General features: G+C 44.7%; 1 protein-coding gene across 3 annotated transcripts in view; it reads right to left on the bottom strand.

Annotated features, from left to right (window-relative positions):
* Positions 1-23,937, bottom strand: part of LOC143026528 (uncharacterized) — a 170,620-nt gene that overhangs the window by 103,388 nt on the left and 43,295 nt on the right. The window contains exon 2 of one of the 3 annotated variants that reach the window (XM_076187079.1): positions 5,055-5,117. The exons of the other annotated variants lie outside the window; for them this stretch is intronic. Coding sequence (XP_076043194.1) covers positions 5,055-5,117 — 63 coding nt within the window. The remainder of the gene's footprint in view (positions 1-5,054; positions 5,118-23,937) is intronic. 3 annotated transcript variants of the gene reach the window in all.

Genomic DNA, 23,937 nt, shown 5'->3' with positions numbered 1-23,937 from the left:
GGAGGAGGAGGAGGAGGAAAAGCATATTGTAGTAAGGTGCCTAATTGTGAAGATTTTGCACCAGATGAAAGTCCTGGTGACGAGAAATGGTGATGTTGGTGGAGAGGGAATGGGGGAGGGTGGCGTATTAGTGTTTTACACGAAAAATCTTCTCCTCCTCCTCCTCTTCCTCCTTCATCGCTCCACCTTTCTTCTCCAAAACGGCACCTGTGCTCCCTACCTACAATCTCCACCAATTCTGACATGTAATGGTAGCGTTGAATATTCCTTGTATATCATACATACGTACTTGTAGTATTGTATACTTATTATTGTATATTGATTTTGTTATTGCCATTGTATATTTCCGTGTGTATTTTTTGTAATCGAACCATGCGATTCGTGTATATTTTTCCCATTACAGACACACCACCACAACCACCACCAATCCCTCTACCACTATCGCCACATCCGTTCCCTTACTGCGAGGTTCTGTTCACACTAGCGATTTGAACCGCGGCGGTTCAATTACATTGTAAGTCATTTGAGGCGTTCACGCACAACCGCGCATTTTTTCCTTAACTATGCGGTACCGCCACGGTTTCCGCGCGGTTCAAATCGCTAGTGTGAACACTGTGTGAACCCTTCTCACCAATACCTCGATGAACATCCTGTCTCCATCTACCACTTTTATTGCCTCCAAGAACAAATACTTACATCAAAATAGTAACAGCAATGACGTTGAAAAAAAAAATAATAATAAAACAAGTAAACAAACATTCAAACAGATTTGTGGTTCAGTTTTATTCTGTCCATCCACTACCCCGTCAAATGATATCACACTGGGCTATTTTACCTCCGACTGTTGGAGTAGATTTGCAGTCGGCAGCTTTCGGGAAGGAATCTGATATGACGGAGGAAAATCATTTTCCTACGACATTCTATGTAAATTGTTTATAAAACTAAATGGTTTGCCATAGTGATTTTACGGTAGAGAAAGTTCTGGCGGTGGGCGATACCGCCGATTAATCGGAGGTTGGCGGAAAAATAGCCCAGTGTAACCCCTTGACAAGGTTATTTCTTCCTACCTCCTCTAGAAAAAAAAAAAAAAGTAAATTTGAAGGAACATCAGAGCCTTACGTGCACTACCTGCTAATCCCGCGGTTCGAGTACGCGCCATTCCTTTACCTCTGAGAGTTCCCCTCCCCCCCATCCCTCCTCCTCTCCCCCAACTCCCTACCTCCTCTCCTTTTCACGTCACGTACCGCTGGCGCAAGAAGGGGCCCCGTTTTCTTTTACCCTCCACCTCTTTCCCACTCTGTTTTACCTTTTTATTTCAATAGTGTTCCATAGTCTTGTTTGCTCTGTCTTTATCTAAAGAGCGTTTCCACTCTCCTCTTTGATCCTCTCACCTCTTTGACTCTGCCAGAAACAACCTCTACGCGGTATCAGTATCACTGACACACTCCTGAAGCGATACTGTCCTTTCAAAGCTCCATCAATACTGTGAAACTGGGATAACTGTACAGTTAAACTGATCGTGTATGGGCAGCAGGTCCTTTGAAACTACTCTCCTCTCAACCCTCAACTCTGTACTCCCTCGACCCTCAACCCCGTCAGACATACAAGATTCTCGTCAAATTTTGTGATTTTGAAAAGCTAGAAGACGACTTCGCTAGAATTCCCTAAGAACGATTCAGCAATGTGTCTAATATTCGTATAGGTTTAACTCCTCTTAGTTCGTCACTCAACTTCTGAATATATGACGCAAAGGTGGTTTGACATTTGGAGATTCGAAAAATCAAATATTGTAACCGAAATCGTTGTTATACTTAAACGAACTCATTTGAGTCGCGTATGTGTGACGGGAGCTTAACACACTGGTCCTCCCTCTTCCTCCTCGTCTTTGCCCACCTGGCACAAGCACTCACAAGACATACTCGTACCTCCAAGCCCTTGCCAACATACTACGCATACTTCCATGAGCAAGGCCACACCGCCTACAGTATATCACCGAAATGACTTGAGCATGACATGCTCATGGGGGTCTCGTCGGGTCCTCTTTGTTTATCAAGGACCTGTAGCTGTCTGCTTTCACTTTCGTGTACAACAAGGCCTCTCCGGACCTGTGGGAATGACAGATCTTCCACTAAAAATACTCACTACATTAGTGTAAAAAAAACACGAATATGTGCAATTTGGATTAGACAGAGAGAGAGGAGAGAGAGAGAGAGAGAGAGAGAGAGAGAGAGAGAGAGCGGAGAGAGGAGAAACAGAAAAAAGAGCGAGAAAAAAGAGGAAGAGAGAAAAAGAGAGAGAACAAGAGAGACTGAGACACAGTAGAGAGGGACAGAAGAGAGAATATGGGGCAGGGAGAGGAAGTGAAGGAGGGGGGAGTACGGGGAAGGGCAATATCCACTGATGACCTTTACAAACAGTGGACAAAGAGAGAAAGAGAGAGAGAGAAGACAGAACGAGAAGGAGGGAAGTAGAGTGAGAGATTCGCCACACGATGAGGAACCTCCGGCGATGACACTAACCCCTGAAAAAAATTCCGCCAGTTGCCAAAAAAACCCCAACCCCCTCCCCGACCACCAAGTCATATCGTGAGCCTTGCATTAATAAGAGGATCCGATCTCCTCCGCCCTAGACCTGTGTCCGCAGCAATTCTTGCTAAAGTCTCGTTTCAACACCGCTCTTTTCAAGAGTCGCCGACATATTTTCCACGATATCGGTCAAGCTTTAATCTTTCGTAAATCTGAGTAACTTGTACCGTGAACCAAGCATGTTGTGAAAATACACACCACTTCAAGGTTTTTCTAGGAAAAATACTTATGTATTCATATACATAGTGTGTGTGTGCATGTGTGAGTGCTCGTGTGTATATGTGTGTGTTCATGTGTTATATGTATGCACATGTGTATACGCGAGTGTGTATAATCTACACAGAAAAATCAAAATACGTTCTGAAAACAATTAAAAATGCAGTCGTAGCACCTACAGCCACTTGAAGAATTGACTACTTTCCTCCACTTTCATGACCTTTTGATTCCACTTGTTTTCGCAGTTTCTGTGGAGTGTAACAAGAGGGAAACTCGAAGACCACTTCGTTATTTCCACAGTTGAGCTCAGAAGACAGTCGGAATTTTGATCTTCCACGAATGAAACAGACTTTAGCAACCACGTAGTGAGTGCTGAAACTATCGGTTGTTTTAGGAGAAGGCTATTTAACTTTATGGATGGGGATGATAGGTGGCAATGGGCATGGAACTGCCTAGTGTAGGCCTTATAGTCTCTTGGAGTCTCCTCCATTCTCAAGTTCTTAGTGGGTGGAAGGAGTAAGGAATGAAAAGCCGGAGTGAATACTTTTCTCCACTACAATATTATGTCTGTCACCAGGCGACTTTATTCGAGTTATTTTCTTTTCCGTGAGCACGACAATGACCTCACGACGTCACCGTAAACTGAAACTTCATCGCCTGAAAATTATCAGCTGAAATTACACGCTGCTAGTTTTATCCAACAGGTCGACTTGCAGATGCCGCTTTCAAAGTCGCCGAACCAAATCCAATTCTTCAACGTCTGGGTTGTTTTTCTTTTTGAAGACCTTCTACACATTTCTATTCATCTATCTACTTATTCATCTACTGATTACTCAACTTTGATGTAAATAATGACGTAATGATTTTCAATGTGACGTCATCGTTTGTTTCATGGCGAGTGTTTCCTTGGGCCACGGCATTTTGTGTGTCTGTGTGTGTGTGTGTGTGTGTGTGTGTGTGTGTGTGTGTGTGTGTGTGTGAGAGAGAGAGAGAGAGAGAGAGAGAGAGAGAGAGAGAGAGAGAGTCATTATACGTGCAAGTCATGTCTGCGGCTCTGTTTACACCAGCGGTTTGTTTGAGCCGCGCGGAAACCGCGGCGGTACAACATAGTCAAGGAAAAACTGCGCGGTTGTGTGTGAACGCCTCCACTAACTTACATTGTGATTGAACTGCACGGAAACCGCGGCGGTACCGCATGGTCAAAGAAAAACTGCGCGGCTGTGTGTGAACGCCTGCACTGACTTACATTGTAATTGAACCGCGACGGTTGAAACCGCTAGTGTGGAAAGGGCCAAAGTATATTCAAAGTGTTGTATTTCGTAGCAATGAACTTACAAATGATCATCGACTTTTTCTTCTGTGTCTGGGATAATCACAAATCATAAAAGCGTTGCGTGGATCTGGTCCGCAAGGGTGTCCCTACAGTATGGATTGCATTGTGTAGGTACACACACTCGTCTGCTATGCCTCCATGGCCGTAAGTAAATACGAGAAAGATACCGTTCGTCTACTCAGTCGTCTCCGCATCGCTCCAGAGATCAACAAACATTGGCTTCTCGACACGCACGTAAAAACACTTGAGGGGAACACGCACACACACACAATATACATACAAATACACACGGGCCCAAACGAAAAAAAAACGCACACAAACGCAAAAGCCAAAACAGAAACATACAGAAAATAAAAGGCACACATGACAAACACACACAGGCCCAAACGCTAATTGCAAACTTAAGAAACGCACACAAACGCAAAAGACAAAACAGAAACATACGCACACATTAGGCACACATACAAACACACACACGCCCAAACGCTAATTGCAAAATTAAGAAACGCACACAAACGCAAAAGACAAAACAGAAACATAAACAAAAGACACACATACAAACACTCACACAAGCCCAAACGCAAAACAAAATACACGCACACAAATGCAAACGACAAAGCAGAAACATACACCAATATCAACACCCCTGAAGGCGTCATCACATTGGGCCATTTTGCCTACGACTGTTGGAGCAGGTTTGCTTTCGGGACGGAATCTGATATGCTGAAGGAAAATGTTTTTTCTCCAATAAATCAAATGACATTCTATGTAAAATTTTTGAATACACAAAATATTTTGCCATAGTGATTTTACGGCAGGAAAATTCTGGAGGTTGGTACCGCCGATTAATCGGAGGTTTGAGGAAAAATAGCCCAGTGTGATAACTCTTTCACTCTCCCCTTTCTGGCAATCCCACTCACCTCTACCAGAGGTTATGTCCCTCGCCATTTTCCTCACACGCCACATGTAGTGCATCACCAAGCCTGTCACACACACGCAACTCAAGTGAGTTCGTTTGCGTACAAACGACTTAGGTTAAAATCTTTCATTTTTCGAATATCTATATGACACTCTTGTGTCATATAGCGAGAAGATGAATGACATACTATGAGAAGTTTGAACCTATACAATTATCAGACATATTGATCTATTGTCCTTTGGAGAGTCTAGAATAGCGTTTCTCAACCTTTTTACCCTTGCGTAACCTTTAAAATAAATTGTATGTCTCAAGAAACCCCTGCGCATTAAAAGAAAAAAAAAAAATTACCATATCTTTCTCATTTTAATTTCATCGTAATAATAGGTTAGATAGGATGATGTCTATATTACATTATTACAATAACCAAGAATATGTTGTGCGTGTTTAATTATATTAGGTTTATGAAATTAAATGAAAAATCAAAAGTGCATTAGCTTATCTCACTTATTCTCGCGGAACTCTTAGGGATCTTTTGGGGGACCTTAGGGTTCTGGGGAACCCTGGTTGAGAAGCTGGTCTAGAATATAGTAAGCGAATTCCTCTTCCAGCTTTTCAAACTCTAAATGACAACCAATCCTGACCCACAATTTATCACGGCTATGTAAATATACATACTCCACTTCTCACTTATTTTTATTTACAAGAATAATTTTAATTACAAGAGGAATGCTTATATGGGACTATAGGAAATGGGAAAGATCGAAAGATGTACACATTTTAGATGTAATACCTGAGTGTTATAGTGTCAAAATCTGTCGATCTGTTGTAGACATTGTAACTGTTTATTAGGTGAACAAACGTGGACGGACAACACATTAGACATTGTCCACAGTATCTATCCTATTGCCAACGATATTTTCTGCAGGTTGTCTTAATCAGCCACGAGAAGACCATAACATAAACGGACTTTCACAACTACACGCTGTACCCACAAATCATCTTCACCACATACGGATAAGCGAAGCACGATATCTTAGCCTTACCTAACACTCCTTCAAACACCTTCTCCGGCACCTCCAAGCCCTTCTATGGGTCACGCACCTTGTTCCGTTCCTGGCCTTCACATTCCAACACCCTCCCTCCTTCCTTCTAAAACAACCCTTAGGCATCCCAGTAACTCCTACACACGTCTTCCCTCCACCACCTCTCCACAGAAGTATAGCCCCACTAAACATGTCTGAATGCGAAAGGCCAAGTTAAAAAGGAGAGAAATGCACTGCAATAACTCTCACCCATCTACACACCCTAACCTGAACTGCACGCTCTATTTAGCATTTCCCAAACTGTGGTGCTTGCACCCTCATACTTTTCTCTACCCTTCTAGTAATAATACATTAGTTAGGGGGTGCTGGACTACTTAGACCTTAATATAAGGGGTGCTAGGGTCGGGAAAGATTGGGAAATGCTGCTCTAGTTTTTTCCTCCAGTGAGCTATGGCCCCACAACACCTAGAGGCAGCCGCTGGAATAAATAGTTTTCGAGCTTGTGACGTCATTCCCTCACCAAAGAAAACGTAGGCATAAGTAGGGGGAACAACACTATTATTAACGCACTAATCTTTGGTATAAACGTGTTTTTTTTAGTTATTATTTATAATTAATTACTTTTTCATTATCTATAATCAATGAGTGTTGAAATGGCTTTATTAAGGACACCCAGAGGAAAATCTAAAGCAGTATGTCAACTTTTATTTATCACTCCCATAAAAAAATTATATATATATATATATATATATATATATATATATATATATATATATATATATATATATACATATATATATATATATATATATATATATATATATATATACCTCATAATAAAAAAATTAAAATAAGGGGAACTGCGTAGCAAACCTTCATATACATCATTAAGAGAAACTGCATACCATGCCTTAGGAAACTGTTATTCTGTATTACCACCACCCTGTGAGTATCTCTCATGAAATATAAACAAAATATAAAAAAAAAAAACAGTTTACTGTTATTGTTGAAATCATAAGAAATGTACAAAAATTGTGGGACAGTTGTGTGGAGCAGATGGTGACTGGAAACACAAATACTGTTGGAAACAACCCCACTCCGAATTGTTGGGTTGGGTTAGGTTAGGTTAGGTTAGGTTAGGTTAGCCTAAAGTGTGTGCGCTGCATGGAGTCGGCTCAGGATGGCTTACGTCGCGATTTACTATTAGTCATTCTGCCAAATCAACCTTAGTACAAGCCTCTCTCTCTCTCTCTCTTATTTCCCATCTATGTGCTATTGTTTTATATTCTGTATATAGTAAAAGAAGCTATATGATATACAATAAGTATTGCTTTTTAGGATTACACTAACGATTTCAATATATTCAATAACACGTGGCAACGCTTTTTCCCCATGAAGCCTGGTAACTTAGAGAGAGGGATGTACTGAGGTTGATTTGGCACTCCTTGAAGCGCACAGGTTATAGATTCTACCTACTCCCTTTTGACTCCCATTTATCGACCCCTTAGATAGTCGCATAGAACCCCACCCTTCGGTCGATATCGATCACTTTGGAGACCTTCCCTACAGCAACGAAATAATCGACAATTGAAAAAAAATAAGAGAGCAGCTATTTCTGTAACATGTATACACATTCATGTCCCCTGCATTGTTATGTTGAAGCTGAACGTACATGAAAACAACCCATTCAGTTCGGCACACTGGATGTATTTTTTTTACAACAATACACACCTAAAATATCCCTGCTGGGTCCCACCTTGAACTGGACCCTCGATAGCAAGGACCCACTGATCTGGAAGGAGGGTAAGGGGTGGGGAGTGCCCCCCCCCTTCTTTTTCATTAAGACTTACGAGGCACCACGGCTATCGCGGACACCGTAACACACCAAATGCGCTTTCACGGGGAGAACCCAGGAACAGACGCCTTATTGAGGAAAGGAACGTAAAAAGAAGAAGCAGAAGACGAGGAAGAAAGAGGTTAGAGGAAAAGAAAGAAAGAAAAAAAGATCATTCTACTACTACTACTACTACTATTACTACTACTACTACTACTGCTGCTACTACTACTACTACTGACAATAATATTAACAAGAAGAAGAGGAAGAAGAAGAAGGAAAGAAGATGAGGAGGAATAAGGCGGGGGGGGGGGAGTTACGTGTGCATGTCTGGGGGGAGGGAGTGTTCTGGGGAGGAAAAATACGTGAAAAGAGGCCGAAAAGTGAAAGGGACCTGGGAAGGGAGGAGGGAATGGAGGGGGTGGGGTGGAAGGGGGGAATGGAGGGGGGGATGGAAGGGGGGAATGGAAGGGGGGAATGGAGGGGGTGGGAGTCAGTCACGTGTGGGGTCCACGGCAAAACAAGCCCTGTGGCTGACCCGCTCTGAATGATTAGGAGGAAGGAGGAAAGGAAGGAGAAGGAAAGAAAGCTAGGGAGTGAAGGGAAGGAGGGAAGGACGGAATGAAGGAGGCGGGGAGGGACGGGAAGGAGGGAGGGAAGGAGAGAAGGAAGGCGAGAAGGACAGGGGAAGGAAGGGAGAGACGGGGGGGTGGGAGGGAAGTCGAGAGGTTGTGAGGGGGAAGAGGGAAAGGAGGGAAGGAAGAGAAGGAGAGAACTGTATATTCACGCGCGCGCACACATAAACGTCTTTTTAACCAGAATAAATGTTGGCACGTTTGCCGCCAATTGCAAGAGCAGGTGGCCAGGTGTTCCGCAACACCATAAAATCAGATTTGTCACAAGAGTGAAAATTTCAACATGTTCACGAGCGCAAGATGGCGCTTCTAATACTGGTGCAGACATGCATGCTTGCTTGCTTGCACACACACACACAATCATATATAACTGTGTGTGTATGTGTGTGCGTACCTTAATTTTTAAACATTTTAATATTTCTTATTTTTCTAGTGCGGGTAACCTGCTTGCTCAAAGCGCGACGCAAACATATTGGATTACCGCGACCGTCACGTGGTGACAACGAAAAAAAGGTGTGAAAAAAGCGAAAAAAAAGAAAAAAAAATCTCTGAATTGCAGAATATCGCAGGTCCCCAGTCCATACAGTTTAGCGTATATGCGTGAAACTTCTATGAGCTGTTAACTTGTAGAAGAGAAGGAGAAGAGAAGAGGAAGAACAGTATAAAGAGGAGAAAAAGAAGAAAATAAAAGAAAAAGAGGAAGAAAAGTATAAAGAGAAGAAAAAGAAAATAAAAGAAAAAGAAGAAGAATAACGCCCCCAACCCCTTTACGTTTGGTCCCATTGTGACGAACTGCTCTACAGGCGACAAGGCATAGTAGGGGGCGTGTCCTTTCTTGGGAAGGGAGGGGCTGGGGGGAGGGGCTGTGGGGAGGGGAGTGGCGTCTGGTGTTACATCTGGTCCCCAGCGTTCCTTGTCACGTGGGTCTTTCTTTTACATTTATCTTTAGTATTTAATTCATTTATCTTTTGTCCTCATGTAACAGTGACCAAGGGTTTAAAAGATAATACGAGAAAGTTTGTGAGTGAGTGTGTATGTGTGTGTGTGTGTGTGAGAGAGAGAGAGAGAGAGAGAGAGAGAGAGAGAGAGAGAGAGAGATAGAGAGAGAGAGGGGGGGTAAGCTGGCAGGTGAAAGATTTGTGTTCAACTTTGTAGTTTATCAAAAAAATATATTTGATCTCACCGCAGTCACAGAAAAAGAAAAAGAAAAAGAAGAAGAAGAAGAAGGAGGAGGAGAACAAGAAGGAGGAGGAGGAGGAGGAGGAGGAGGAGGAGGAGAAGGAGGAGGAGGAGAAGGAGGAAGAGGAGGAGGAGGAGAAGAAGAAAGAGGAGGAGGAGGAGGAGGAGGAGGAGGAGGAGGAGGAGGAGAAGGAGAAGAAGGGCCTGATTTCATCTACCTCGGATGGCAGCGCAACTCTCATTTATATTTGAGTCAATATACTATGAATGCTAAAGCAATTGTTCTTGAGCTCGAGCTCGTTTAGTTCCCGCATCCATCAGACTTGCAGCTAAACAAGCAGACATGATTCGTTCTCAATTACCTCCATTTTCAATATATCCAAACCCCTCGACCTCTCACTCTTTTTCCTCTCTCCAGAACATGTATGCCCTCCTTCCCCTCCCCCGCAATCATGCCCCCCTCCCCCACTACCTAATCGTCCCCATCAACATGGGAGTTGCATTTCCTTCTCACCCCATCAACCTCCTTCCCAGCTCATCATCTATTAATCTTCTCCCCCGCCCCAAACTCCTTCCTATCTCATCATGCGCCTTCCTTTCCTCCCTTATTTCTCCTCATCTTACTTGTATCCTCCCGCCTCATTACCCCAAAGCTAACCCATTTACCGTAGCCCCTGTCTAACTCAACCTTCTAATGGGTACTGTGTAAATCGCCCTATAAATAATGAAATATTAGTCGGCAATTTACTATTTCACAATATCATTAACAATATAGGGATAATGATGATTGTGTGTGTGTGTGTATATATACAGAGTCGGTTGATATCTAAAGCATGGTAGCATTTGTGGTTCTCCATACCAAAATCATTATTAATATCATTACTTTCAATCGATACTGAGCATGCGAGACTCTTTCTACGGTCCGAGGCAAGCTCTTTTGATGCGTTATCGAGTTGCAACTGATCGATTACTCACCTGAAGAGAAAGACTTCGTTTTTTTTTTACGTATTATGAGTTGTCACATTCTAAGCCCGAGACTGTACAGAGACTGTACTGTGAGACTCAGTTTAAGCCAGTTACCAGCATATCTCGTGAAGGTCGACTACGGGTTGATCCCTCAATGCTGATCCCTCAAGAAACAACCCTCGATGGAGGAGGAGACGAAGGGGACGACGCCGCCCACAGAATTCATGGCTATAGCAAGTTGCTCGAACCTGCCAAGAGTTGTTTGGAATGAGAAGGGTTTCTGAATGGGAGATTTCTCCTCGGAGAGACCGTGGCGACTGGCGTCGGCGTGTGAGTGATGCAACGCGCTCCCTGCCGTATGTTCCCAATTGATGATGATACTTTACCCCGATGTCGTCGTCTTTACTGGAGAGAAGAACCGGTTCACCGAATTCCTACTTGCGGTGAGGAGGCAGGAGAGAGAAGAAGTCCTACCCACCCCACCCCACCCCTCCCCTCCCTTCCTTTCCCCGCCAACTTTTGCAACGTCTATCTCATTCCGCAAAGTCAACTTCTTCTTTTTCCGGCATCTCTGGCTTCCTTGAAGAATTGCAACAATGCGGAGCAAACGGCGGTGGGTGCAAACACACCCTGTATCAATGCCAACTGTTGGACTTCTTCGTCTTCGCGTATTCTGAAGTCCCAGAAATTTTGAGAGAGTCAAGGTAACTTTTATTTTCTTATTGTCATTCTTACTTATCTTATTTACCCGTTCAGTTATTTATTCATTTATTGCAAATATGAATGGGACAAGAGCGTTTCTATTAAAAAAAAAAAGAATGGAATCGACGAATTTTTATAAAAAAGTGTCACTGCACATTGAACTTTCTTAAAATCGCAAACCAATTACACATTTTTTAAAGAAAGGTTCCTACGAATATTGTCCAAATCATTCCAGTATCTGGAACTTTCGACATTATAATTTTCCATTCCGAATATTAGATATGCCATAACCTTTTTTTGATTTCCAACAGAAACATTCCATTGTTCTGGGAGGGACAGAATCAGAAGTCAACTCAACACTTGGAAACTTCCAAGTTTACGAATACGGACCATCAAGCACCGTGTCTGGGCTCTGAAGTAATATGGTGTGTACACCAGGAGGTGCTTAGCAGCGTCCAAATCCCCGGGAAGAGACTGGGGAGGGGGAGCGTGTACTCTGATATATGGCAGCAATATGTGGACTATTCCCGTTCGCCTAGGCGCGCTCTAATGGGGTTATTATCTCATGGGATATTTTTTACTCCTACATCCTATCTCCATCCTCCATATGAATAACTAGAATGAAATTTCGCTTACAGAAATCTAGATTTCTTTGAGAACATTTCAACAGTATGTCTAACATTCGGAAAGGTAATTTGATGTTTGGAGATTTGAAAAATAAAACGATACCGAAGTAATTCTTATTGGAACAATGGGCGGCGATGATGAGGCCCGTGTAAGCCTGGTTCTCTTGTACATCGTGATTTCGTGAAACGAATGAAACAGAACCGCAACTAAATAAATAAATAGATAAAAATGAATAAATATTATATATATATAAACACACGGAAAAGAGCATTTCTTTCCGAGCGGTGGTGGGTTTGAGTGGTGGGGGTGAAGGACAAGGTGGCAGTTTTCACTTATGGTACATTTTACTCTGTATGATAATCGCTCAACGATGATCGTCAAACGATTGTCTAAAGCATTAATTCTTCGTTTCTGAATGGGGTTGTTTTGCTTCGGGCTGCAAAGTACGAGGCTGATCATTTCAACCGAAACTACCAACGCGCTTACCCAAATATGATGCCAGGTAGTAGGATGCGCGTCATCAGCCATCGGCTGTGGTAGTTGGCTAGTAATCACACCGAACAAAACAAACCTTTAGACTTCACCCGCCCTCCCCGACAGCAAGGCAAAACAATGTGAATATTTTTCTTTGCCTGCCAAGTTCATGGTCCAGTGGCCAAATACATGATATCTTCCCACCTCGAGCTAAGGCTCAATGCTGCACCCAAGCCCTGCACAATATACATTTGGTATTCAAAAAGTGAAGTTACAAAAGTCAGGGATACTATAATATATATTCATTATTCAAATCGCTTAGTCACACAATATGCTCAGCGATATTACAATGTGTTCTGTATTCAAATCGTGGTAGAAAAAATATACATACATACATACATATATATATATATATATATATATATATATATATATATATATATCTATATATATATATATATATATATATATATATATATATATGTGTGTGTGTGTGTGTGTATGTGTGTGTGTGTATGTGTGTGTGTGTGTGTACAACACTGAATGGGTTCCAGTGATTAGAGATACATTTTAACAACCACAATGTACTTTAATTCTAAGCCATCGGTAAGTCACTACAGCACTTGTCATGCGCCAGCCGGGTTCGATTCCTTAGCAGTAGGCCTACCGCATTTCAATTTCTGCATGTTAACCTCCTTCGGGTCTCCTGATGTTGATGGCTTAGAATCAAAGTGCATTGTGGTTGTTAAAATATGTATGTATAAATGTGTATGTATATATATGTGTGTATATATATATATATATATGTATATGTATATATATATATATATATATATATATATATATATACATATAAACAATAATAATATGCTCAGTGATACCACAAACTGTGGACAACAGCCATTAATTTCATAATAAATCTCTTGTTCCTTCAACCTCACCAAGTGGTATCCTTGTCTTCATAAACATCCACACACCTCGTACCTCGCCATTAAACAGTACATATAATCTCAAACTACTGACATCATTAATGAGGCGTCCAGAAACAGAGGGGCATCCCCGCCACTTGAAAAGTTATAAAGTTAGGCACGGATATATATATATATATATATATATATATATATATATATATATATATATATATATATATATATATATATATATATCCATATATAGATGAGGGTTTCGCTTTTCACGATTTGTGCTTAACTTGAAACCAGTAAAAGCGGCGGGTATGTCCCTCCCTCTGTTTTTGGACGTCTCGTTTCAGAAGACCTCTCCTGTGCTAGTTAGGCATTCCATACGCACACAATTATCAATCTAATGATGTCTTGTGCTTATTTACCACTATTAATAATTTTAAAACTCAAACGATATACCAGAAAACATTAAAACTGTGGGGTCAGACAACTCCCATTTCTTTAAGAATATGGATAACGTCTCCAGCCTTGCCCCTCCAGTTCCCACGACCTAACCCCACCTCCTTGTGCTCCCACAACACTAAACCGCATAGAACAATTCTTCTGAACCTTTTAGTTCCGCCCTGTAATTTCTTTTCCACTACAGTCACTAAATCCTCCTCCTCCATTTACGTTTGCCTCAATCTAATAGCGAAATATTTATCTTCACTGTTTATCTCATCACCGACACTTAAAAAGGGTGAATCACTGAAGATGACGTAGGATGTCGAATCTAGAAATACTCGTATTGTGGAAAAATAACAACTATTGCAATAGACATCTCTGGTCCTAGCTAACCCCCTCACTCGTTATCCTTCCTCCTCTGAACATCTTCCAGGTAGAGTAATCCTGATGTTCAACCTCTCTATGACCATCCTAGCCCCATTCCGTCGTCTCGGAGTTTCCCGCGTGACCAACGGTAGTCGCCTTCCAGAACATTCCGTCGTCGCTGCCTCGCTTGCCACGCAGCGAGCGGCCTCTGCCTTCCCCTCTCTCTCTCTCTCTCTCCCGGCGCGAAATTGTACACAAGTATAGAAGCACTGTTGAACATCTATGATAGTGCTTCTCTATCTCGCCTTCTTTCAAGCCACATGATATTTTTTTCTCAACGACGTCGGATACTTCGGTTTCCATTTATTTCACTACACTTCGGGTGACGATATGTCCTTATTTTTTGCATTTTTATTTATCATTATTTTTATTTCTTGAGGTTCTCCGTGCTTGCAAGTGCTACGATCTTGTGAATGTGTTAAAAAGAAGAGATATATGGTGACGAAAGTAGTGCAATGGTTTATATAGTCGGGGAAGAGGGCCCCGTTAGGAAATAATTCTCTTCTTTCTTCTTTCGCAAGTTCTTTGGACATCTGACGGGGGTACGCCACACACCCGGCGAGATGGAGGAGGAGGAGGAGGAAGGGGGGAGATAGGTGGGAACATCAGTTCGAGATGCGTTGATAGGGGGTGACGTAAAATATAGATTGAGAGAGAGAGAGAGAGAGAGAGAGAGAGAGAGAGAGAGAAAGAGGGAGATGAACCACGATGCCAAAGCTTCAAACCAAATATTTACCTGAAGCCCTCACCTGTTTGGCAGACCGCGGCTAAGGGAGAAGGAGGAGGAGGAGGAGGAGGAGGAGGAGGAGGAGGAGGAGGCGGAGAGGGACCTAGGATGGGGAAGGGTGGGAGAAAAAGTTCGTAAGGTGGGGACGGGGTAGAGTGGGGGGGGGAGTTGGGAAGGAAGAGGAAATGACGCAAATTATTCCTTGTAAATGATCCTAATCACTTATGGAGGTGCCTAGCGAATCAGGTCGCCTTCTTTGTTTAGCATACACACACGCACACACACACACACACACACGGGTTTCATCCGAGTAAACAAGGCGGGAGAAGGGAGATGGAGTACACACGAACGAACACACGGATGCCCAGGACAACAAGCAACGACAAAACAATGGGTCCAAGTGTAGGTAGTGTTTTGTGTGTGTGTGTGTGTGTGTGTGTGTGTGTGTGTGTGTGTGTGTGTGTGTGTGCGCGCGCGCGTGTGTGTGTGTGTGTGCTAGGTTGGCATCCATCTGTGTGCGTCTGTCCGTCTGTCTCATACATATAAATACTAACACACTCATACATGCACATAAACTTGTACACATATACTCAAACCAATCAAACATGAAAACGCGAGACGCATATACGAACACACACACGTAGCCTTTTGATTCGACGAGGAGTGTCCTCGTGCTTTTTCTTCTAGCTGACGGCAGGCGATTTTATTCAGGCGAGAATAACACTTCGGGTCCAGCTGTGCTACTGCCATCTGACACCAGACTGAGCCATCTGTGAACAAGTCCCTTACTTATATCCAGGAGAATTCATCTTCGTGACACCCCTCCACTCGGTGAAGGAGGTATCACACTGGGCTATTTTCCTTCGACTGATGGAGCAGACTTGCAGCCCGGAGCTTTCGGAAAGGAATCTGATATGCTGAAGGAAAATATTTTTCCTCCAGTATATCAAATGACATTCTATGTAAATTGTCGAGTATACAAAATAGTTTGCCATAGTGATTTTAGGACGGGAAAAGTTCTGTAGGTTGGCGGTACCGCCGATTAATCGGAGGCTGAAGGAATTATATCCTAGTGTGATAACCCCTTAAGCTAGCCTCAACTGAATAAAATCCACTGACGGCAGCTATCATATTCAATGTAAGATGCACCAAAAAATAAAATAAATAAGTAAATAAATCCTCGGAGTTTAAGTTATGCAATGGTGAATACAGAATAGCAGAGAATAAACTTTGCGTCCGCACAATGCAGCAAAACGGTTGAAGCGCCAATGTCCTTAGCTTCAGAGTCAAGACTTCAGGCAGAACTGAATCACTAGAGAAGGCGAGGCCGAGCGGCACTCGACTTCCTGAAGGCGGATCCTCACCCTGGCACTGCCTCGGGTCGAGGGGCGCCTTCCTTCCGGGTGGGCGCAAGTCCCGTGAACCACAAAGAGAGAGTGACAGGAAGAGAGAGAGAGAGCGCAAGAAAAAGAGCAAGAGAAAGGAAGAGAGAGAACAATAGAGTGAGAGGGTGAAAGAGAGAGAGGGAAAGAGAAAAAGAGAGAGAAAGACAGGGGAGAAAGAGAGGGGGAGAAAGGGAGAGTGAGGAAAAAAGAAAGAGGGAGAAAAAGAGAGAAAAAGAGAGAGAAAAAGAGAGAGAAAAAGAGAGGGGGGAAAGACGGAGAGAGGGAGATAGAAAGTGAGAAAGAGAGAAAGGATGCATGAAGGACACTTCATCGTCTGTCCACTAACTTGGCTGAAATGTCCTCCAGAGTACACTAGGCTCTCGATTTATATGATTCTGTCGCCAAGTGGTATTGGAAAGAGGTAAGGGAGGGTTTAGAAATGATTCGCATTCTTTGAGTGGAATTTAGTTTCCAGTCATAAAATGATACTGCGTGACTCTGGTCTGTAAGGGGTGTCACAAAGTCCCTAAAATAGTGAATGCATAAGAATTGTGCTCCGTATTGTTTGAAAGGATGCGCAAGTCGATACAGACCATGATGAAGCGAGGGGGGTTCAAGTGGGGAAGGTTGGGGAGATGCAGTTCAAGTGCAAAACAAATAAATTCTTCGAGGAAGGGAGGAGGGGAAGAAGGGAGGAGGGGAGGGCGTGAAACTGTGTTCGGTTTTCATAGATTTGGATAACATGTATGCCTGGGTGAGCGGGAAGGTGCTGGCGGGAGTGAAAAGCGGACGTGAGGACGCAGTCCATGTGTGACGGCCATGCTGAGCGGTTTCGAATGGAAACGGAGCCAAGAAGAATGATGTGTTCTGTCGTCATGGTTGCTCAACATCTTTATGGAATCATGAAAGAAGAAAGGGAAGAAAAAATCAAAACAGAGAACAATGGAAATATGGAGAACCGGAAGCCGAGTCAAAGAATGTTTGGGTAATGTTGCCATGGCTGTTCAATATTTACATGAAATAATAAAAAAAAGCACGAGTCAAATTGGGGAAGAATGGAAATATAGAAAAAGAAGAGAGAATATAATGCGTAACAAAAGAAAAGCGAGAACAATTTAATTTGTAATAAAGATAAAAAGTGCGCGACAAACGGAAATAACATGGAGTTCATGAACACGAAATTATTTTCTTTTGTTTTGTTTTGAAAACCCAAACCCATATTCCAGACGTCTGCAAAGAAAGATGTTAAATGTCATTAGTGTAACATGGGTTTAGGTCGTCCTCTTAACGAGATTCAGGGAAAATTTCTATGACCAACTAGGTTTCGGGGTGGGTGGGTAGGTGGGGTGTTCTCTCAGGTACGGTAACCTGACAACCCTCCTTGTCTAGTTTCCACTTATTAGGAGAGTCGCTCTACAACGAAGAAAAATACGTGCACGGGCGCGCGCGTGTGTGTGCGTGTATGCCTACATGCAAGAGCGTACAGAAGGACATGCCTTAATACAAATGCTAAAATTCATACGCAGGAGACTTCGTTACATCTTAACTGAACCTCTTGTGTGTTTCTTTGGCAGGCGCAGCATCTGGTCTTGCGAGGCACCCTTTCAGGACCCAGACCCCCATATAAGTACGACGCTGAATCCGGCAGCTGGCTCCCGCCTTCCAAGGTCATCGGAGCACCACCCTCGCCGCCGCCGCAGCCGCCGCCGCCGCCGCAGCTCCCCGGACGTGCCGCCCTCTCGCTTGCTCACTCACCAGCCCGCTGCGTCAAAACACGTCACACTCGAGAGGGATGATGTCAGCGAGTGGGGAAGGAGTTGGGAAGGCTGGGGAAGCCGGTATCAAGACACCACATGGCGACGGTGGAGTGTGAGGACGTAGGGTTATGGAACCGAGTATCATCGAGACGGATAGGTTACCCGGGGTGACTGGATACTATTGACAAGCAAGTGCCTCACAAAGAGGAGGTCGGTGCGAGAGGAACCGTGATTGAGAGAAGCTCGACGGAAGTGCAAACGAACTTGGCCAACTGAGGATGCGGGATTCAAGAAGTCAGTGGGAGCGAGGGTGGGTAGGAGGCAAGAGGGCTAGCTGAAGGAACCAGTGGGATGTCATATGTGGGATAGATGGGGTCTGGGATGGAAACAGTCAGAAGGGATGGGGATAAGAGAGTTGTGGGACAAGGTAGATTTGCGAGGAAGAAGAGGAGGGGAGGAGGAAGAGGAGAAAGTGAAGGAGGAGGAGAAAGAGGAGGAGGAGGAGCAGGAGGAGTAGGAGAAGGAGGAGGGCAAAGCGAATTAAAGGGAGGGACAAGGAGAGTTTTGGGAAGGTTGAAGTATTCAAAGTATGATGAAGGGTACCGTGATACCCGAGAGGGAGTGGGGGTGGGGTGGGGGGAGGTGTAGAGTGAGACTTGGGTGGGGAAACGTGAGATTTAGAGAGAGAGAGAGAGAGAGAGGGGGGGGGAGAGACAGGCTAGTTTCTGGAGGAATTAACTAAGAGAAGCTCCAGGGGCGGGGAGAGCCGTAAAAATGGAATGAGGGTCAAGAGGTTTTGGGGTTATGCCATGAGGGTCAGGGGGGTTGGGGGGATTTTTTTTTATTTTTTTTTATTTGGGGGTGAAGTATCACTCTCTGGGAGAATAGTACAAGTGCGACCAGGGGCAGAACAGGACATACACATCAGGGTAGGGGAGGTTTTGGCCGTGAAAGGAGAGGAAGGGAAAGCGATGTGGGCCAATAGAAGGGCTCCTACCTGTACTCGTGATATCTCTATATATACGGCCCCCCAGGCTATTAGGAAAGATGACTGAAGACAAGATGGAGGGGAGATGGTGAGGGTGAGGAGGGGGAGGGGAGGAAATGTGGGGTGGAGGAAAGGCTGGGTCGAGGAGAGGATGAGGAGAGGAGGAGGGTGAGGAGAAGGAGGAAGATATGGGGCAGTAGAGGTACTGGTGGCAGACGAGGAGGAGAATGAGAAGGAGGAGGAGGAGGAGGAGGAGGCAGACAAAGTTGATGAGACGGTGGCCGAGGTGGTAAAGCAGTGACATAAAGTGATTAATGGGGAGAGGGACAGAAGGTGGTCGGGGACGGGGGTGACAGAAAAGTCGATGGGCGAGGACGTCGATGATACTGGGGGTGGGGCGGGGGGGTCATCTCAAGGTTATTTTTCCACCAACCTCCGATTAATCGGCGGTACCGCTCACCTCCAGAACTTTTTCCGCAGTAAAATCACCATGGCTGATAATTATTTTCCTCCATCAAATCGAAGTCCTTCCCAGAGGCTGCGGGCCAGCAAATCTGCTCCAACAGTCGGAGGGAAAAAAAAGAAAAGAAAAAGGCAAGCACAAGAAATTGAATTCTAAAGAGGAAGAGCGAAAGAGCGAAAGGATGACTCGGAATAATTAACAACTAAAGAGGGAGGAGAACGAGACGATTGTGGGGAGGGGGGTCCCCAGGGGCACCCGGAAGGGTATGAGGGACGTCGGAACGGCGTGTGGCATGGGATTGGAATGATGGTGATGGGTGGAATGATGAGGGGAGGGGGGAAACAGTTGTTGCAAGATGATTGAAGGGAATATTCAATCCTTCAGATGTCTAGCATGCACACACACGCACACACGTATTTGGTGCAGGATGGAACGTCCGGCGTCTTCAGTGAACTTCCTTGAGAGTTCACTGAAGACGTCGAACTCCTTGGGAGTTCTCTGAAGACATCGAACTCCCAAGGAAGTTCTCTGAAGACGTCGAACTCCTTGGGAGTTCACTGAAGACGTCGAACTCCTTGGGAGTTCTTTGAAGACGTCGAACTCCCAAGAAAGTTCTCTGAAGACGTCGAACTCCCAAGAAAGTTCTCTGAAGACGTCGAACTCCCAAGAAAGTTCTCTGAAGACGTCGAACTCCTTGGGAGTTCACTGAAGACGTCGAACTCCTTGGGAGTTCTTTGAAGACGTCGAACTCCAAAGAAAGTTCTCTGAAGACGTCGAACTCCCAAGGAAGTTCTCTGAAGACGTCGAACTCCCAAGGAAGTTCTCTGAAGACGTCGAACTCATTTGGAGTTCACTGAAGACGTCTAACTCCTTGGGAGTTCTTTGAAGACGTCGAACTCCTTGGGAATTCTCTGAAGACGTCGAACTCCTTGGGAATTCTCTGAAGACGTCGAACTCCTTGGGAATTCTCTGAAGACGTCGAACTCCTTGGGAGTTCTTTGAAGACGTCGAACTCCTTGGGAGTTCTCTGAAGACGTCGAACTCCTTGGGAGTTCACTGAAGACGTCGAACTTCAAAGAAAGTTCTCTGAAGACGTCGAACTCCTTGGGAGTTCTCTGAAGACCACGGACATTCTATCCTGCACCAAATGCGTGCGTGCGCCCGTGTGCACGGTAGACATCTAAAGGATTGAATATTCCCCTCAATCATCTTGCAACATAGTGGACTGCTGCGAAAAGCAATGGAATTTCATGGAGTGGAATGATGTATAGCGATATATATTGTGTTATGGGGTGCAATGAAAGTGGTATGAATGTGGGATGGAGAGGCGTTGAGAAGTGGAATGATGGTATGCGCAATGGTGTGGGGTTGGGAGGTGGAATGTCGTGAGGTGCAATAGGGGGGTGGAATGAGTGGAAGAATGGAATGATGAGGGGGTATAGGGAGACATTGGGATGCCTAAGGGACGTGGAATTGTGGGACTTTCGGGGATGGAAAACGAGGAGACAGAAGAATGAGAAAATTGAGAAGAATACGAGGGTGAAGGAAAAGGAGAAGAAGAAGAAGAAAGCAAAAAGAAGAATAAGAAGGTTAAGAAAGTGAAGAAGATGAATAAGGGAGCATGAGGAGGCGGAGAAGAGCAAGACGACGAAGGAGGAGGAAGAGGAGAAGACGAAGAAGAAGAATATGTGGGTGAGAGGGATCGAGTATGGTGGTGTGTGTGTGTGTTTGGGGGGTGTCGATGGTTTGGAGCAGCGAGGGCAATGGAGGTGACAAAGGGGTGGGAAGTGGTGGAAAGCTGCTGTGGGAGGGGTGGAGAAGGTGGGATGGGATGGTGGAATGGGGGTGGAGAATGGGGCTGGGGAATAGGATGGGAAGAAGGGTGGAGAGGGTGCTTGCAGGGTGACACATGGGCCAAAACACCCACGTTAATCAAGAGTGACGCACGGGCGTTTGCAGAGGTGGGCCGCTGGCCGGTGGGGTTCTCCCGACAGCTGTTCCGACGCGCCGATCGATCAAAACAGCTGATTGGGCTGATCCGCTCGCGCCTTCTCCTCGCCTGTGCGTGCGTGCGTGCGTGCACTTTTCCTGTTCATGTCCGCGCAAATACTGTACTTCTCTCTTTTTTTCTCCCCCACCCTTCTCTCTCTCTCTCTCTCTCTCGCTACAGGACTCTTAAACCCTTGCACTACGAATTTCCTTCAGCTTGTGTAATTCATTTCTTTGGTATCCTGAGTGGAGCAGTTTGGTTTTATCTCAGGCGCCGCCGGCGATTTCATTCATTCCCAAGACATCTACCCAGTCTGTAGCGGAAACGTGTTAACGTTTAGAAAAAAAAAAACGAAATTCAGAGTAGTACTGTCAAACGCTGCAGGGAACGAGTGTAGAAGAAGGTGAGGAAAGAGGAGGTAGAAGGAGGAGGACGGGAGGAGGAGAACGGGGAAGCTGAGGCGGAGAGGAGCGGTTGCATAATGCCCCGCCCACTGCCCTGCCCAGCGACGACCCTGCCACAGTTATACAAGATCCTTCTGCCCAGGGGTGGCGAGCTGCGTCCTACTCAGTTCTCCTTATGGGCATTTCCAAAGTCCAAGTGCATGTGTATACAAAGTCTTTGTGTGTACATACAACCTCTCTTCCAGTACAGGGGGCGGGGCTTAAGCGTGACGTCACGTCGTTTTGTCCTACGACGAATCGTAAAAGATATAAAGGGTGACGTCAAGTCTACTCTGGTCAGCAACAATGAATCAACCTTGCACACTTCGTCTCCGGGTGTTCCTATGCAATCTCCAAGCGGGTACTATTATACAAACCTACAGGCTTTTTGTACACAAGCTGGACTCTGTCTTCTGACACCGAAGCACAAGAAAAAGAAGAGAATAACGCCAAGTATACCTCTCTTCCTCAATCCTTTTTGAGGCATCTTATTTGTTACCAGGCGATTTTATTCAACCGAAGGAAACCCACTCCCCCTCTTCCCCGCAAAGCGAAAGGGCTTAATCTAACTCGATTAACCCTTTATTTACGACTTAGGTTTTTATTCTGACTGTCGCCAAGCGTTTTTTTTTCACCTGAGGGGAGGGGAGAGGTGTGAGCTCCCCTCTGCTGAACTGGCTCCAGTTCTCAGAACCCGGAACTACACTTAAACCCGTTTCCCGACCTACTTCTTCTACGGAGGCCACAACCTCTCCTAACGGGTCCATATCTAAAACCGCATTCACTATACCGAGGCGGATAGCAACAAGACGAATAAAATCACCTGAAGGCAGCAGGAAAAGTGCCACCCGGCACGGAAGGGCTTCACCAACATAAAGGCCCGTCTATACTAAGCCCCTGTTCACACTAGCGGTTTGAACCGCACGGAAACCGCGGCGGTACCGCATCGTCAAGGGAAAACTGCGCGTTTGTATGTGAACGCCTCCATGGATTTAAACTGTAATTGAACCGCCGCGGTTCAAACCGCTTGTGTGAACAGGGGGGGGGTTGAAGCATGGTAACAGCGAGTACCCGGGAAACGATCGTGTAGACGCGAACAAGCGAAGAACCATCGCTGGCAGTGAGAGTTACCATCCACACAAACGTCTGCATTGAATCAGCCAAGCGTTTCTCAACCCTTTTACCCTTGCGTAACCTTTAAAATAAATTGCATGTCTCAAGGAACCCCTGCGAAAATAAAAGATATATATATACACCATATCTTTCTCATTTGATTTTCATCATAATAGATTAAATAGGATGATGTCTATATTACATTATTACAATAACCAAGAATATGTCGTCCGTGTTTAATCATATTACGTATATGAAAAAATAAAAAGTGCATTAGCTTATCTCACTTGTTCTCGCGGAACCCTTAGGGACCTTTTGAGGGACATTAGGGTTCCGGGGAACCCTTAAGGTTGAGAAACGCTCAATTAGACATTTCATTTCTTCGGCAGATGTCCCGGTGAATGGGTTATACAGTAGGAAATGGGTAGAATGTTGATAATCATGGAGCATACGGCCTTGCAAGTCCCTGGGAGTTGGTGTACTTACGCAAGACGTACCTTACGGCACGGGAAGCTCGCTGCCTGAGCGAAGGTCGAGGGGATTGCGGTTCGAATCCTGCCACCGGCGATGTTGAACCAAAGGCGTGGTTCACTAAATTCCACGCTACAAAGCCCTCTGTGAGGGGCACCGTCCTAGCCTTCCGATAGGAGGGAGTTTGTGACGTTAAACCATATCACCGTACGACACACCGGGTAGAGGAGAACGTAGGAGTCCGTGCATTGTGATTGAGCAAATTGCTGGTCTCTTGTCATGCTTCACCACTCTCAT

Source organism: Oratosquilla oratoria, chromosome 6 (assembly GCF_046742065.1).
Source record: "Oratosquilla oratoria isolate Oo_2021 chromosome 6, ASM4674206v1, whole genome shotgun sequence".
NCBI lineage: Eukaryota > Metazoa > Arthropoda > Malacostraca > Stomatopoda > Squillidae > Oratosquilla > Oratosquilla oratoria.
The sequence above is the reverse complement of the archived record's forward strand: the minus strand, read 5'-3'. Positions and strand labels throughout refer to the sequence as shown.